Genomic DNA, 18,518 nt, shown 5'->3' on the forward strand with positions numbered 1-18,518 from the left:
TGACTGATATCAGCCCCTCTTATAACGCTCCAGTACTGATATAACTCCCAGACATTACATCATATGTGACTGATATCAGCCCCTCTTATAACGCTCCAGTACTGATATATCCTCCAGACATTACACCATATGTGACTGATATCAGCCTCTTATAACGCTCCAGTACTGATATATCCTCCAGACATTACACCATATGTGACTGATATCAGCCCCTCTTATTACGCTCCAGTACTGATATAACCTCCAGACATTACACCATATGTGACTGATATCAGCCCCTCTTATAACGCTCCAGTACTGATATAACTCCCAGACATTACATCATATGTGACTGATATCAGCCCCTCTTATAACGCTCCAGTACTGATATAACCCCAGACATTACACCATATGTGACTGATATCAGCCCCTCTTATAACGCTCCAGTACTGATATAACCCCAGACATTACATCATATGTGACTGATATCAGCCCCTCTTATAACGCTCCAGTACTGATATAACCTCCAGACATTACACCATATGTGACTGATATCAGCCCCTCTTATAACGCTCCAGTACTGATATATCCTCCAGACATTACACCATATGTGACTGATATCAGCCTCTTATAACGCTCCAGTACTGATATATCCTCCAGACATTACACCATATGTGACTGATATCAGCCCCTCTTATTACGCTCCAGTACTGATATAACTCCCAGACATTACATCATATGTGACTGATATCAGCCCCTCTTATAACGCTCCAGTGCTGATATAACCCCCAGACATTACATCATATGTGACTGATATCAGCACCTCTTATAACGCTCCAGTACTGATATAACCCCCAGACATTACATCATATGTGACTGATATCAGCCCCTCTTATAACGCTCTAGTAGTGATATAACCTCAGACATTACACCATATGTGACTGATATCAGCCCCTCTTATAACGCTCCAGTACTGATATAACCTCCAAACATTACATCATATGTGACTGATATCAGCCCCTCTTATAACGCTCCAGTACTGATATAACCTCCAGACATTACACCATATGTGACTGATATCAGCCCCTCTTATAACGCTCCAGTACTGATATAACTCCCAGACATTACATCATATGTGACTGATATCAGCCCCTCTTATAACGCTCCAGTACTGATATAACCCCCAGACATTACACCACATGTGACTGATATCAGCCCCTCTTATAACGCTCCAGTACTGATATAACCCCAGACATTACACCATATGTGACTGATATAAGCCTCTTATAACGCTCCAGTACTGATATAACCCCCAGACATTACACCATATGTGACTGATATCAGCCCCTCTTATAACGCTCCAGTACTGATATAACCTCCAGACATTACACCATATGTGACTGATATCAGCCCCTCTTATAACGCTCCAGTACTGATATAATTCTTGGGGTGTTGCCGATGCTGCACTTTGGGGGACGGACTTTATTCTTGGCTCCTGCCCTCGCGGTTCGGGCGGTGCGCCTTGACTTGTATGACATCACTAGTTGTGGGAGGGGCTGTGACAACCTGCGGCCAATCAGATTCGGATTCCGGGTTTATTATATTGTTTATTTTGTTACACTTTTGGGGATGAAATGTAAACAATAGTTGTAGATTCTGTGGGTCTGATGGCGGCTGCTCCGTTCTCTGCGCCGCGGCTTCGTCGTCATTTGTGTCTGATTTTTCTTGTCTTCGGAGATTGCGGAAAAATTAAAATGTAAATGAAAACAAAGAGGATAATCATCTGGAAAATATGAAATACCGTCCCCTCCCCCCATTATATCTGTAACTATGGAAGACTGTGACCAATCACAGGGCTCGGGAGATGTATGCCCCCTCTTCCACCGTGAACATTACCCCCTCCCCCGCAGTCGCATGTGGAGGGTTGCTACATTGTAGCAGCTCCTTGTTGCTACATGACAATTATTGTCTCAGACCAGCAAATGGTTGTTAGGCTCCACCCACTTGACATGTCTATGTAGTCATGTGACCACTATGCCCCTCCCATGCAGAACATGATGCATCATGGGACGCCAGAGATGTTTGCCTCATTCTCCCAAGTACTAACGCTCGTCCTCTGTGAGCAGTCTCTGCCCCGCCATCCGGTGTAGCATCGACACTGGAACTGGGGCCACACGGCATCCATATCTGGGCGCCTTCTGTGGACCACGTAGCCTTTTCCCTGAGGGTCCTTCTCAATAGTGAAGATTCTGGGGTCCAGGTGCAGGTGGTCATCGAAATCCAAGCGTCTGCGCACACAGCGTCCGTTCCCGGAGCACCGGCCTCTGCTGCACATCGATACGGCAATGGTGACATTCTTCAGGTAGCGGCCCAGAGTTTCATCTACGTACGACTGCACAGCCAGACAGGAATCCTGCAAACGGCAGCACATGAGGTCACGGCGGGTAAGAAGCCCCCAATCACCAGCTCCATCATGGAAGGCGAGAAGCCCCCAATCACCAGCCCCATCATGGAAGGTGAGAAGCCCCCAATCACCAGCTCCATCATGGAAGGTGAGAAGCCCCCAATCACCAGCTCCATCATGGAAGGTGAGAAGCCCCCAATCACCAGTCCCATCATGGAAGGTGAGAAGCCCCCAATCACCAGCTCCATCATGGAAGGTGAGAAGCCCCCAATCACCAGTCCCATCATGGAAGGCGAGAAGCTCCCAATCACCAGCCCCATCATGGAAGGTGAGAAGCTCCCAATCACCAGCTCCATCATGGAAGGTGAGAAGCCCCCAATCACCAGTCCCATCATGGAAGGCGAGAAGCTCCCAATCACCAGTCTCATCATGGAAGGTGAGAAGCCCCAAATCACCAGTCCCATCATGGAAGGCGAGAAGCTCCCAATCACCAGCCCCATCATGGAAGGTGAGAAGCTCCCAATCACCAGCCCCATCATGGAAGGCGAGAAGCTCCCAATCACCAGCCCCATCATGGAAGGTGAGAAGCTCCCAATCACCAGCCCCATCATGCAAGGTGAGAAGCTCCCAATCACCAGCTCCATCATGGAAGGTGAGAAGCCCCCAATCACCAGTCCAATCATGGAAGGCGAGAAGCTCCCAATCACCAGTCCCATCATGGAAGGTGAGAAGCTCCCAATCACCAGTCCCATCATGGAAGACGAGAAGCTCCCAATCGCCAGCCCCATCATGGAAGGTGAGAAGCCCCCAATCACCAGCCCCATCATGGAAGGCGAGAAGCCCCCAATCACCAGCTCCATCATGGAAGGTGAGAAGCCCCCAATCACCAGTCCCATCATGGAAGGCGAGAAGCTCCCAATCACCAGCCCCATCATGGAAGGTGAGAAGCTCCCAATCACCAGCTCCATCATGGAAGGCGAGAAGCCCCCAATCACCAGCCCCATCATGGAAGGTGAGAAGCCCCCAATCACCAGCTCCATCATGGAAGGTGAGAAGCTCCCAATCACCAGCCCCATCATGGAAGGTGAGAAGCTCCCAATCACCAGCCCCATCATGGAAGGTGAGAAGCTCCCAATCACCAGCCCCATCATGGAAGGTGAGAAGCTCCCAATCACCAGCCCCATCATGGAAGGTGAGAAGCTCCCAATCACCAGCCCCATCATGGAAGGTGAGAAGCTCCCAATCACCAGCCCCAACATGGAAGGTGAGTAGCCCCCAATCACCAGCCCCATCATGGAAGGCGAGAAGCTCCCAATCACCAGCCCCATCATGGAAGGTGAGAAGCTCCCAATCACCAGCCCCATCATGGAAGGTGAGAAGCTCCCAATCATCAGCCCCATCATGGAAGGTGAGAAGCCCCCAATCACCACCTCCATCATGGAAGGCGAGAAGCCCCCAATCACCAGCTCCATCATGGAAGGTGAGAAGCTCCCAATCACCAGCCCCATCATGGAAGGCGAGAAGCCCCCAATCACCAGCCCCAACATGGAAGGTGAGAAGCCCCCAATCACCAGCCCCATCATGGAAGGTGAGAAGCTCCCAATCACCAGCCCCATCATGGAAGGCGAGAAGCCCCCAATCACCAGCCCCAACATGGAAGGCGAGAAGCCCCCAAATCACCAGCCCCATCGTGAAAGGTGAGAAGCTTCCAAATCAACAGCCCCATCATGGAAGGTGAGAAGCCCCCAATCACCAGCTCCATCATGGAAGGTGAGAAGCTCCCAATCACCAGCCCCATCATGGAAGGCGAGAAGCTCCCAATCACCAGCCCCATCATGGAAGGTGAGAAGACCCCAATCACCAGCCCCATCATGGAAGGCGAGAAGCCCCCAATCACCAGCCCCATCATGGAAGGTGAGAAGCCCCCAATCACCACCTCCATCATGGAAGGTGAGAAGCCCCTAATCACCAGCCCCATCATGGAAGGTGAGAAGCCCCCAATCACCAGCTCCATCATGGAAGGTGAGAAGCTCCCAATCACCAGCCCCATCATGGAAGGCGAGAAGCCCCCAATCACCACCTCCATCATGGAAGGTGAGAAGCCCCCAATCACCAGCCCCATCATGGAAGGTGAGAAGCCCCCAATCACCAGCCCCTTCATGGAATGTGAGAAGCCCCCATTCACGAGCTCCCTCATGGAAGGTGAGAAGCCCCCAATCACCAGCCCCAACATGGAAGGCGAGAAGCCCCCAATCACCAGCTCCATCATGGAAGGTGAGAAGCCCCCAATCACCACCTCCATCATGGAAGGTGAGAAGCCCCCAATCACCAGCCCCATCATGGAAGGTGAGAAGCCCCCAATCACCACCTCCATCATGGAAGGTGAGAAGCCCCCAATCACCAGCCTCATCATGGAAGGTGAGAAGCCCCCAATCACCAGCCCCAACATGGAAGGTGAGAAGCCCCCAATCACCAGCCCCATCATGGAAGGTGAGAAGCCCCCAATCACCACCTCCATCATGGAAGGTGAGAAGCCCCCAATCACCAGCCCCATCATGGAAGGTGAGAAGCCCCCAATCACCAGCCCCATCATGGAAGGTGAGAAGCCCCCAATCACCAGCCCCATCATGGAAGGTGAGAAGCCCCCAATCACCACCTCCATCATGGAAGGTGAGAAGCCCCCAATCACCAGCCCCATCATGGAAGGTGAGAAGCCCCCAATCACCAGCCCCATCATGGAAGGTGAGAAGCCCCCAATCACCAGCCCCTTCATGGAAGGTGAGAAGCCCCCATTCACGAGCTCCCTCATGGAAGGTGAGAAGCCCCCAATCACCAGCCCCAACATGGAAAGCGAGAAGCCCCCAATCACCAGTTCCATCATGGAAGGTGAGAAGCCCCCAATCACCACCTCCATCATGGAAGGTGAGAAGCCCCCAATCACCACCTCCATCATGGAAGGTGAGAAGCCCCCAATCACCAGCCCCATCATGGAAGGTGAGAAGCCCCCAATCACCACCTCCATCATGGAAGGTGAGAAGCCCCCAATCACCAGCCCCGTCATGGAAGGTGAGAAGCCCCCAATCACCAGCCCCTTCATGGAAGGTGAGAAGCCCCCAATCACCAGCCCCATCATGGAAGGTGAGAAGCCCCCAATCACCAGCCCCATCATGGAAGGTGAGAAGCCCCCAATAACCAGCCCCATCATGGAAGGTGAGAAGCCCCCAATCACCAGCCCCTTCATGGAAGGTGAGAAGCCCCCAATCACCAGCCCCATCATGGAAGGTGAGAAGCCCCCAATCACCAGCCCCATCATGGAAGGTGAGAAGCCCCCAATCACCAGCCCCATCATGGAAGGTGAGAAGCCCCCAATCACCAGCCCCATCATGGAAGGTGAGAAGCCCCCAATAACCAGCCCCATCATGGAAGGTGAGAAGCCCCCATTCACGAGCTCCCTCATGGAAGGTGAGAAGCCCCCCTGTGACCAGACTGATCACATGACTGACATTTGGGGATCACATAGTGACCAGCAGAGTTACAGAGGGTCCCGCAGTAGCGGGGTACTGTGGTATCTGGTCTCTTGGGGGGATACACTGTGAATTACAGTCGTGCAGATGTTACATCACAGAATGTCCATTTCTGGGGCGGATTTCTCCTTTTCCAATATTTAAAGTGAAAGCGGCAGATCCACAACTTGTCCACGCGGATTCCTAGGAAATCTGCAGTGGAGAATGTGGGTGGACTTAGTGATTTTCATGACAGGAATCCTCTCCTGAGGTTTGTTACAATGTATCAGTCTGGGGCTGGCTCCATAAAGCCTCAGTCAGACGTTCGTGCACAGATCGGCCGCAGGTCTCCTCACATCAACCTGACCGCCTCATAGGAAGGTGCAGCGTGAGGCCAGGAGACTGCGGCCGCTCCGGACAGCCTTGTCTGAATCAGGCCTGAAGAGGATCCTACACAGTTGTAGCAAACCCTCAGCTGTGAGCAGCGCAAGGGCCGGTCAGCTGGAAAGTATGATCGGTCACCTTGCTGGAGCTGTAGTCTGAGTTCCCCCATAAGATGACTCCAGTGGCCCCCAGAGCTGCGCTCTGTCCAATCGTCTGGATGAGATCGTCCTGCAGGAGAACAAACAACATGGAGGCTGATCTGTGGTAGCAGGATAGGATTAGATACAAAGCTCAGCAGACAGTATCACACAGGAGAGGATTAGATACACAGCTCAGCAGACAGTATCACACAGGAGAGGATTAGATACACAGCTCAGCAGACAGTATCACACAGGATGGGATTAGATACACAGCTCAGCAGACAGTATCACACAGGAGAGGATTAGATACACAGCTCAGCAGTCAGTATCACACAGGAGAGGATTAGATACACGGCTCAGCAGTCAGTATCACACAGGAGAGGATTAGCTACAGATCAGCAGACAGTATCACACAGGAGAGGATTAGCTACAGATCAGCAGACAGTATCACACAGGAGAGGATTAGCTACAGATCAGCAGACAGTATCACACAGGAGAGGATTAGCTACAGATCAGCAGTCAGTATCACACAGGAGAGGATTAGCTACAGATCAGCAGACAGTATCACACAGGAGAGGATTAGCTACAGATCAGCAGACAGTATCACACAGGAGAGGATTAGCTACAGATCAGCAGTCAGTATCACACAGGAGAGGATTAGCTACAGATCAGCAGACAGTATCACACAGGAGAGGATTAGCTACAGATCAGCAGACAGTATCACACAGGAGAGGATTAGATACACAGCTCAGCAGACAGTATCACACAGGATAGGATTAGATACAGCTCAGCAGACAGTATCACACAGGATAGGATTAGATACACAGCTCAGCAGACAGTATCACACAGGAGAGGATTAGATACACGGCTCAGCAGTCAGTATCACACAGGAGAGGATTAGCTACAGATCAGCAGACAGTATCACACAGGAGAGGATTAGCTACAGATCAGCAGACAGTATCACACAGGAGAGGATTAGATACACGGCTCAGCAGACAGTATCACACAGGAGAGGATTAGATACACGGCTCAGCAGACAGTATCACACAGGAGAGGATTAGATACACGGCTCAGCAGTCAGTATCACACAGGATAGGATTAGATACACGGCTCAGCAGTCAGTATCACACAGGAGAGGATTAGATACACAGCTCAGCAGACAGTATCACACAGGAGAGGATTAGATACACGGCTCAGCAGTCAGTATCACACAGGAGAGGATTAGCTACACGGCTCAGCAGTCAGTATCACACAGGAGAGGATTAGCTACAGATCAGCAGTCAGTATCACACAGGAGAGGATTAGATACACGGCTCAGCAGTCAGTATCACACAGGAGAGGATTAGCTACAGATCAGCAGACAGTATCACACAGGAGAGGATTAGATACACAGCTCAGCAGACAGTATCACACAGGAGAGGATTAGATACACAGCAGACAGTATCACACAGGAGAGGATTAGATACACAGCTCAGCAGACAGTATCACACAGGAGAGGATTAGATACACAGCTCAGCAGACAGTATCACACAGGAGAGGATTAGCTACAGATCAGCAGACAGTATCACACAGGAGAGGATTAGATACACAGCTCAGCAGACAGTATCACACAGGAGAGGATTAGATACACAGCGCAGCAGTCAGTATCACACAGGAGAGGATTAGATACACAGCTCAGCAGACAGTATCACACAGGAGAGGATTAGATACACGGCTCAGCAGTCAGTATCACACAGGAGAGGATTAGATACACAGCTCAGCAGTCAGTATCACACAGGAGAGGATTAGATACACAGCTCAGCAGACAGTATCACACAGGAGAGGATTAGATACACAGCGCAGCAGTCAGTATCACACAGGAGAGGATTAGATACACAGCTCAGCAGACAGTATCACACAGGAGAGGATTAGATACACGGCTCAGCAGACAGTATCACACAGGATAGGATTAGATACACAGCTCAGCAGTCAGTATCACACAGGAGAGGATTAGATACACAGCTCAGCAGTCAGTATCACACAGGAGAGGATTAGATACACTGCTCAGTAGTCAGTATCACACAGGAGAGGATTAGATACACGGCTCAGCAGACAGTATCACACAGGATAGGATTAGATACACAGCTCAGCAGTCAGTATCACACAGGAGAGGATTAGATACAGATCAGCAGACAGTATCACACAGGAGAGGATTAGATACAGATCAGCAGACAGTATCACACAGGAGAGGATTAGATACAGATCAGCAGACAGTATCACACAGGAGAGGATTAGATACAGATCAGCAGACAGTATCACACAGGAGAGGATTAGATACAGATCAGCAGACAGTATCACACAGGATAGGATTAGATACAGATCATCAAACAGGATCATACAGGATAGGATTGGATACACTGTTCAGCAGTCAGTATCACACAGGAGAGGATTAGATACACGGCTCAGCAGTCAGTATCACACAGGAGAGGATTAGATACAGCTCAGCAGACAGGATCACACAGGAGAGGATTAGATACAGATCAGGAGGCAGTATCACACAGGAGAGGATTAGATACACGGCTCAGCAGTCAGTATCACACAGGAGAGGATTAGATACAGCTCAGCAGACAGGATCACACAGGAGAGGATTAGATACAGATCAGCAGACAGTATCACACAGGAGAGGATTAGATACACGGCTCAGCAGTCAGTATCACACAGGAGAGGATTAGATACAGCTCAGCAGACAGGATCACACAGGAGAGGATTAGATACACAGCTCAGCAGACAGTATCACACAGGAGAGGATTAGATACATGGCTCAGCAGTCAGTATCACACAGGATAGGATTAGATACACAGCTCAGCAGACAGGATCACACAGGAGAGGATTAGATACAGATCAGCAGACAGTATCACACAGGAGAGGATTAGATACAGATCAGCAGACAGTATCACACAGGAGAGGATTAGATACACGGCTCAGCAGTCAGTATCACACAGGATAGGATTAGATACAGCTCAGCAGTCAGTATCACACAGGAGAGGATTAGATACACGGCTTAGCAGTCAGTATCACACAGGATAGGATTAGATACAGCTCAGCAGACAGGATCACACAGGAGAGGATTAGATACAGATCAGCAGACAGTATCACACAGGAGAGGATTAGATACACGGCTCAGCAGTCAGTATCACACAGGATAGGATTAGATACAGCTCAGCAGTCAGTATCACACAGGAGAGGATTAGATACAGATCAGCAGACAGTATCACACAGGAGAGGATTAGATACACGGCTCAGCAGTCAGTATCACACAGGAGAGGATTAGATACAGATCAGCAGACAGTATCACACAGGAGAGGATTAGATACAGATCAGCAGACAGGATCATACAGGAGAGGATTAGATACACTGTTCAGCAGACCGTATCACACAGGAGAGGATTAGATACAGATCATCAAACAGGATCATACAGGAGAGGATTAGATACACTGTTCAGTCAGTATCACACAGGAGAGGATTAGATACACGGCTCAGCAGTCAGTATCACACAGGATAGGATTAGATACAGCTCACCAGACAGGATCACACAGGAGAGGATTAGATACAGATCAGCAGACAGTATCACACAGGAGAGGATTAGATACACGGCTCAGCAGTCAGTATCACACAGGAGAGGATTAAATACAGCTCAGCAGACAGGATCACACAGGAGAGGATTAGATACAGATCAGCAGACAGCATCACACAGGAGAGGATTAGATACACGGCTCAGCAGTCAGTATCACACAGGAGAGGATTAGATACAGCTCAGCAGACAGGATCACACAGGAGAGGATTAGATACAGATCAGCAGACAGTATCACACAGGAGAGGATTAGATACATGGCTCAGCAGTCAGTATCACACAGGATAGGATTAGATACAGCTCAGCAGTCAGTATCACACAGGATAGGATTAGATACAGCTCAGCAGACAGGATCACACAGGAGAGGATTAGATACAGATCAGCAGACAGTATCACACAGGAGAGGATTAGATACACGGCTCAGCAGTCAGTATCACACAGGATAGGATTAGATACAGCTCAGCAGTCAGTATCACACAGGGGAGGATTAGATACACAGCTCAGCAGTCAGTATCACACAGGAGAGGATTAGATACAGATCAGCAGACAGTATCACACAGGAGAGGATTAGATACACGGTTCAGCAGTCAGTATCACACAGGAGAGGATTAGATACAGATCAGCAGACAGTATCACACAGGATAGGATTAGATACAGGTCATCAAACAGGATCATACAGGAGAGGATTAGATACACTGTTCAGCAGACAGTATCACACAGGAGAGGATTAGATACAGATCATCAAACAGGATCATACAGGAGAGGATTAGATACACTGTTCAGCAGTCAGTATCACACAGGAGAGGATTAGATACACGGCTCAGCAGTCAGTATCACACAGGAGAGGATTAGATACAGCTCAGCAGACAGGATCACACAGGAGAGGATTAGATACAGATCAGCAGACAGTATCACACAGGAGAGGATTGGATACACGGCTCAGCAGTCAGTATCACACAGGAGAGGATTATATACACAGCTCAGCAGTCAGTATCACACAGGAGAGGATTAGATACACGGCTCAGCAGTCAGTATCACACAGGATAGGATTAGATACAGCTCAGCAGTCAGTATCACACAGGATAGGATTAGATACAGATCAGCAGACAGTTTCACACAGGAGACGATTAGATACAGATCAGCAGACAGTATCACACAGGAGAGGATTAGATACACAGCTCAGCAGTCAGTATCACACAGGATAGGATTAGATACAGCTCAGCAGTCAGTATCACACAGGAGAGGATTAGATACACAGCTCAGCAGTCAGTATCACACAGGAGAGGATTAGATATAGATCAGCAGACAGTATCACACAGGAGAGGATTAGATACACAGCTCAGCAGTCAGTATCACACAGGATAGGATTAGATACAGCTCAGCAGTCAGTATCACACAGGAGAGGATTAGATACACAGCTCAGCAGTCAGTATCACACAGGAGAGGATTAGATACAGATCAGCAGACAGTATCACACAGGATAGGATTAGATACAGATCATCAAACAGGATCATACAGGAGAGGATTAGATACACTGTTCAGCAGACAGTATCACACAGGAGAGGATTAGATACAGATTAGCAGACAGTATCACACAGGATAGGATTAGATACAGATCATCAAACAGGATCATACAGGAGAGGATTAGATACACTGTTCAGCAGTCAGTATCACACAGGAGAGGATTAGATACAGCTCAGCAGACAGGATCACATAGGAGAGGATTAGATACAGATCAGCAGACAGTATCACACAGGATAGGATTAGATACACGGCTCAGCAGTCAGTATCACACAGGAGAGGATTAGATACAGCTCAGCAGAGAGTATCACACAGGAGAGGATTAGATACAGATCAGCAGACAGTATCACACAGGAGAGGATTAGATACAGATCAGCAGACAGTATCACACAGGAGAGGATTAGATACACGGCTCAGCAGACAGTATCACACATGAGAGGATTAGATACACAGCTTAGCAGTCAGTATCACACAGGATAGGATTAGATACAGATCAGCAGACAGTATCACACAGGAGAGGATTAGATACACAGCTCAGCAGACAGGATCACACAGGAGAGGATTAGATACAGATCAGCAGACAGTATCACACAGAATAGGATTAGATACACGGCTCAGCAGTCACTATCACACTGGAGAGGATTAGATACAGATCAGCAGACAGTATCACACAGAATAGGATTAGATACACGGCTCAGCAGTCAATATCACACTGGAGAGGATTAGATACACGGCTCAGCAGTCACTATCACACTGGAGAGGATTAGATACACGGCTCAGCAGTCAGTATCACACAGGAGAGGATTACATACACGGCTCAGCAGTCACTATCACACTGGAGAGGATTAGATACGTGGCTCAGCAGACAGTATCACACAGAATAGGATTAGATACACGGCTCAGTAGTCAGTAACACACAGGATAGGATTAGATGCAGCTCAGCAATTAGTATCACACAGGAGAGGATTAGACACAGGGCGCAGCAGACAGTATCACACAGGAGAGGATTAGATACAGCTCAGCAGACAGTATCACACAGGATAGGATTAGATGCACGGCTCAGCAGACATTATCACACAGGATAGGATTAGATACACGGCTCAGCAAACAGTATCACACAGGAGAGGATTAGATACAGCTCAGCAGACAGTATCACACAGGATATGATTAGATACACGGCTCAGCAGACATTATCACAGGATAGGATTAGATACACGGCTCAGCAAACAGTATCACACAGGATAGGATTAGATACACAGCTCAGCAGACTGTATCACACAGGATAGGCTTAGATACACAGCTCAGCAGTCAGTATCACACAGGATAGGATTAGATACACGGCTCAGCAGACAGTATCACACAGGAGAGGATTAGATACACAGATCAGCAGACAGTATCACACAGGAGAGGATTAGATACACGGCTCAGCAGACAGTATCACACAGGATAGGATTAGATACACGACTCAGCAGTCAGTATCACAGTGGAGAGGATTAGATACGCGGCTCAGCAGACAGTATCACACAGAATAGGATTAGATACACGGCTCAGCAGTCAGTATCACACAGGATAGGATTAGATACACGGCTCAGCAGACAGTATCACACAGGAGAGGATTAGATACACGGATCAGCAGTCAGTATCACACTGGAGAGGATTAGATACGCGGCTCAGCAGACAGTATCACACTGGAGAGGATTAGATACACGGCTCAGCAGTCAGTATCACACAGGAGAGGATTAGATACACGGCTCAGCAGTCACTATCACACTGGAGAGGATTAGATACGTGGCTCAGCAGACAGTATCACACAGGAGAGGATTAGATACACGCTCAGTAGTCAGTATCACACAGGATAGGATTAGATACACGGCTCAGCAGTCAGTATCACACAGGAGAGGATTAGATACACGGCTCAGCAGTCAGTAACACACAGGATAGGATTAGATGCAGCTCAGCAATTAGTATTACAAAGGATAGGATTAGATACACAGCTCAACAGACATTATCACCCAGGAGAGGATTAGATACAGCTCAGCAGACAGTATCACACAGGATATGATTAGATACACGGCTCAGCAGACATTATCACACAGGATAGGATTAGATACACGGCTCAGCAGTCAGTATCACACAGGAGAGGATTAGATACACGGCTCAGCAGTCAGTATCACACTGGAGAGGATTAGATACGTGGCTCAGCAGACAGTATCACACAGGAGAGGATTAGATACACGCTCAGTAGTCAGTATCACACAGGATAGGATTAGATACACGGCTCAGTAGTCAGTATCACACAGGAGAGGATTAGATACACGGCTCAACAGTCAGTATCACACAGGAGAGGATTAGATACACAGCTCAGCAAACAGTATCACACAGGATAGGATTAGATACACAGCTCAGCAGTCAGTATCACACAGGCGAGGATTAGATACACAGATCAGCAGACAGTATCACACAGGAGATTAGATACACAGCTCAGCAGTCAGTATCACACAGGATAGGAATAGATACACGGCTCAGCAATCAGTATCACACAGGAGAGGATTAGATACACAGCTCAGCAGTCAGTATCACACGGGATAGGGTTAGATACACGGCTCAGCAGACAGTATCACACAGGAGAGGATTAGATACACGCTCAGTAGTCAGTATCACACAGGATAGGATTAGATACACGGCTCAGTAGTCAGTATCACACAGGAGATGATTAGATACACGGCTCAACAGTCAGTATCACACAGGAGAGGATTAGATACACGCTCAGTAATCAGTATCACACAGGATAGGATTAGATACACGGCTCAGTAGTCAGTATCACACAGGAGATGATTAGATACACGGCTCAACAGTCAGTATCACACAGGAGAGGATTAGATACGTCTCAGCAGTCAGTATCACACGGGAGAGGATTAGATACAGCTCAGCAGACAGTATCACACAGGAGAGGATTAGATACACGCTCAGTAGTCAGTATCACACAGGATAGGATTAGATACACGGCTCAGCAGTCAGTATCACACAGGAGAGGATTAGATACACGGCTCAGTAGTCAGTATCACACAGGAGAGGATTAGACACACGGCTCAACAGTCAGTATCACACAGGATAGGATTAGATACACGGCTCACCAGTCAGTATCACAGGAGAGGATTAGATACACGGCTCAGCAGTCAGTATCACACAGGATAGGATTAGATACACGGCTCAGCAGTCAGTATCACAGGATAGGATTAGATACACGGCTCAGCAGTCAGTATCACACGGGATAGGATTAGATACACGGCTCAGCAGACAGTATCACACAGGAGAGGATTAGATACACAGCTCAGCAGTCAGTATCACACGGGATAGGATTAGATACACGGCTCAGCAGTCAGTATCACAGGATAGGCTTAGATACACAGCTCAGCAGTCAGTATCACACAGGATAGGATTAGATACACGGCTCAGCAGACAGTATCACACAGGAGAGGATTAGATACACAGCTCAGCAGTCAGTATCACACGGGATAGGGTTAGATACACGGCTCAGCAGACAGTATCACACAGGAGAGGATTAGATACACGCTCAGTAGTCAGTATCACACAGGATAGGATTAGATACACGGCTCAGTAGTCAGTATCACACAGGAGATGATTAGATACACGGCTCAACAGTCAGTATCACACAGGAGAGGATTAGATACGTCTCAGCAGTCAGTATCACACGGGAGAGGATTAGATACAGCTCAGCAGACAGTATCACACAGGAGAGGATTAGATACACGCTCAGTAGTCAGTATCACACAGGATAGGATTAGATACACGGCTCAGTAGTCAGTATCACACAGGAGATGATTAGATACACGGCTCAACAGTCAGTATCACACAGGAGAGGATTAGATACGTCTCAGCAGTCAGTATCACACGGGAGAGGATTAGATACAGCTCAGCAGACAGTATCACACAGGAGAGGATTAGATACACGCTCAGTAGTCAGTATCACACAGGATAGGATTAGATACACGGCTCAGCAGTCAGTATCACACAGGAGAGGATTAGATACACGGCTCAGTAGTCAGTATCACACAGGAGAGGATTAGACACACGGCTCAACAGTCAGTATCACACAGGATAGGATTAGATACACGGCTCACCAGTCAGTATCACAGGAGAGGATTAGATACACGGCTCAGCAGTCAGTATCACACAGGATAGGATTAGATACACGGCTCAGCAGTCAGTATCACAGGATAGGATTAGATACACGGCTCAGCAGTCAGTATCACACGGGATAGGATTAGATACACGGCTCAGCAGACAGTATCACACAGGAGAGGATTAGATACACAGCTCAGCAGTCAGTATCACACGGGATAGGATTAGATACACGGCTCAGCAGTCAGTATCACAGGATAGGATTAGATACACGGCTCAGCAGACAGTATCACACAGGAGAGGATTAGATACAGAGCTCAGCAGTCAGTATCACACAGGATAGGATTAGATACACAGCTCAGCAGTCAGTATCACACAGGAGAGGATTAGATACAGAGCTCAGCAGTCAGTATCACACAGGATAGGATTAGATACACGGCTCAGCAGTCAGTATCACAGAGGATAGGATTAGATACAGAGCTCAGCAGTCAGTATCACACAGGATAGGATTAGATACACGGCTCAGCAGTCAGTATCACACAGGATAGGATTAGATACAGAGCTCAGCAGTCAGTATCACACAGGATAGGATTAGATACACGGCTCAGCAGACAGTATCACACAGGAGAGGATTAGGTACACGGCTCAGCAGACAGTATCACACAGGATAGGATTAGATACAGAGCTCAGCAGTCAGTATCACACAGGATAGGATTAGATACACGGCTCAGCAGACAGTATCACACAGGAGAGGATTAGGTACACGGCTCAGCAGACAGTATCACACAGGATAGGATTAGATACAGAGCTCAGCAGACAGTATCACACAGGAGAGGATTAGGTACACGGCTCAGCAGACAGTATCACACAGGAGAGGATTAGATACACGGCTCAGCAGGTTGTATCACACAGGAGAGGATTAGATACACGGCTCAGCAGTCAGTATCACACAGGAGAGGATTAGATACACGGCTCAGCAGTCAGTATCACACAGGAGAGGATTAGATACACGGCTCAGCAGTCAGTATCACACAGGAGATGATTAGATACACGGCTCAGCAGTCAGTATCACACAGGATAGGATTAGATACACGGCTCAGCAGTCAGTATCACACAGGAGATGATTAGATACACGGCTCAGCAGTCAGTATCACACAGGAGAGGATTAGATACATGGCTCAGCAGACAGAATCGGATGAGATTAGATACACGGCTCAGTCACACATGCTGGGTTACAGGTACGGACGCCATCAGCCCTGGCATTTGGAATCACACAGGCCCATGCTGTCCCCGAGCACCAGACGGGATATATTAGTAATATTACCCTGGATGGAGGAAAGAAGATTTTCTACAAGACCAATATGTCTAATGATACCGGTGGCTGCTGGGGGAAGTGATGGAGTCAGCGACTTGAGCTCCATCACAACTCCTAACAGTATGGGGGTCTGAGAACATCGAATCTGTTAACAATGTAGCAGACACAACCAGTCCGGCCCTGCTGGGATTTGCCAGAATTGCCCAATGGCCAGTCCGGCCCTGCTGGATTAGATGCGGTGGGTCAGAGCACATTACCTGTGTGAGGAAGTCCATGCTGTAGGTGTACACTATGCGGGCATATGGCAGGACAGGGAGCTCTGCGCCTCCTGGCAGCCGGGCCACTCTGATGGCTTCCTGCAGACGGTGCCTGATGTATGGCCGCACATGCGCGGAGCCCTGCAGCTCCTTTCCCAGGTAGATGTGCGGGTACAGGGCCCGGCTGATGGTCCAGAGCCAGGTCTGCCGGTCGTTCCTCTGCACCTCGCCCCGCGGACACCTCCCGCTGTACTTCTCGCTGCTGTTCTTGTATTCGAAGTTATAACATTCTGGAAATCCGTAGAAGCCCCAGAGGCCTCCGGGTCTGTGTCGGCGGCAGAGCTGCAGAGTGGCCGCCATGAAGTCCTGCGCCGCCGCCTCGAATTGCCGCTTGGCCGCTCTCCTCAACCTCCTGAAGGACCAATTTGGATGCCATTGGCTGAGGAGCTGGAGTGACCGCTGCTGGTAGAGGAGCATCTTCTCCCAGTTTCGGTCCCACAGGGGTCTCCAGTGTTCCCAGTCCACCACGGCCACTCCCGTGAAGTTGGCGTCAGTCATTATGGCCGTCAGGTCCTGGAGAGCTTTCTGCAGATGTTCCTCCAGGCTGGCGTTCTGGGGAAGACCCCCATTGACAGGTTCATCATTTTCGTCAAAGTAGGGGTATAGGCCCAGCTGGTTCTTGTAGAAGATCATCATCTCGGGGCCCAGGAACGACTGGTTCTGGTTGATGATGATGTCATAAGATGACAGGTCCATCGCTACCCCATGGTTGTCCAGGCACGGACGGGTCGGAGCGTTCCAGAGGATGAGAAATGGCGGCTCCGAGGCGGCTACACCGGAATGGGCCGGAACATGGAAGAGGAGAAGAAAAGCGGAGACGAGGCTGTGCCAGGGGGGCATGCTGCCACTGAGGGTCCTACTGCGGAGAGACAAGGGGCATGACAACATCTGTGCTGCAGTTTGTTACAGTGTATCAGTGCAGGTGAGATATTAGACTACGTACAATGTAACGAACCCTCAGCTGTGACAACTGTTCACCAACTGCAAGAATGGCGAGAAATGACAACACAACGTAGAAAAGAGTTCACGGTGCAAATATTAAAGTGAGACTCCAACTACAACTCTCATCATTCCCCCAATTACCCCTTATCTAATGCTCCTAACACAGAGCTCCGAACCCTCTGCAGAGACAGAGACAAGGGGCAGATCTACAGCCTGGAGGAACCCTGAGACCCACAAGACAAATGCCCCCTCTAGAGACA

At 48.9% G+C, this 18,518-nt stretch overlaps 1 protein-coding gene across 5 annotated transcripts in view; it reads right to left on the bottom strand.

Moving 5' to 3' along the window:
- Window positions 1-1,566: 1,566 nt before the first annotated feature.
- Window positions 1,567-18,518, bottom strand: part of LOC138647198 (hyaluronidase-1-like) — a 17,269-nt gene continuing 317 nt past the window's right edge. For 3 of the 5 annotated variants that reach the window (XM_069736044.1, XM_069736043.1, XM_069736042.1), the window contains 3 exons: window positions 17,257-18,175; window positions 6,409-6,498; window positions 1,567-2,392 (listed from right to left, as the gene is read on the bottom strand). In XM_069736044.1, the coding sequence (XP_069592145.1) occupies window positions 2,042-2,392; window positions 6,409-6,498; window positions 17,257-18,156 (1,341 nt within the window). In that variant the 5' untranslated portion in view covers window positions 18,157-18,175 and the 3' untranslated portion in view covers window positions 1,567-2,041. The remainder of the gene's footprint in view (window positions 2,393-6,408; window positions 6,499-17,256; window positions 18,176-18,518) is intronic. The other 2 variants (XM_069736045.1, XM_069736046.1) reach the window with 2 other exon arrangements.

Source organism: Ranitomeya imitator, chromosome 8 (genome assembly GCF_032444005.1).
Source record: "Ranitomeya imitator isolate aRanImi1 chromosome 8, aRanImi1.pri, whole genome shotgun sequence".
NCBI lineage: Eukaryota > Metazoa > Chordata > Amphibia > Anura > Dendrobatidae > Ranitomeya > Ranitomeya imitator.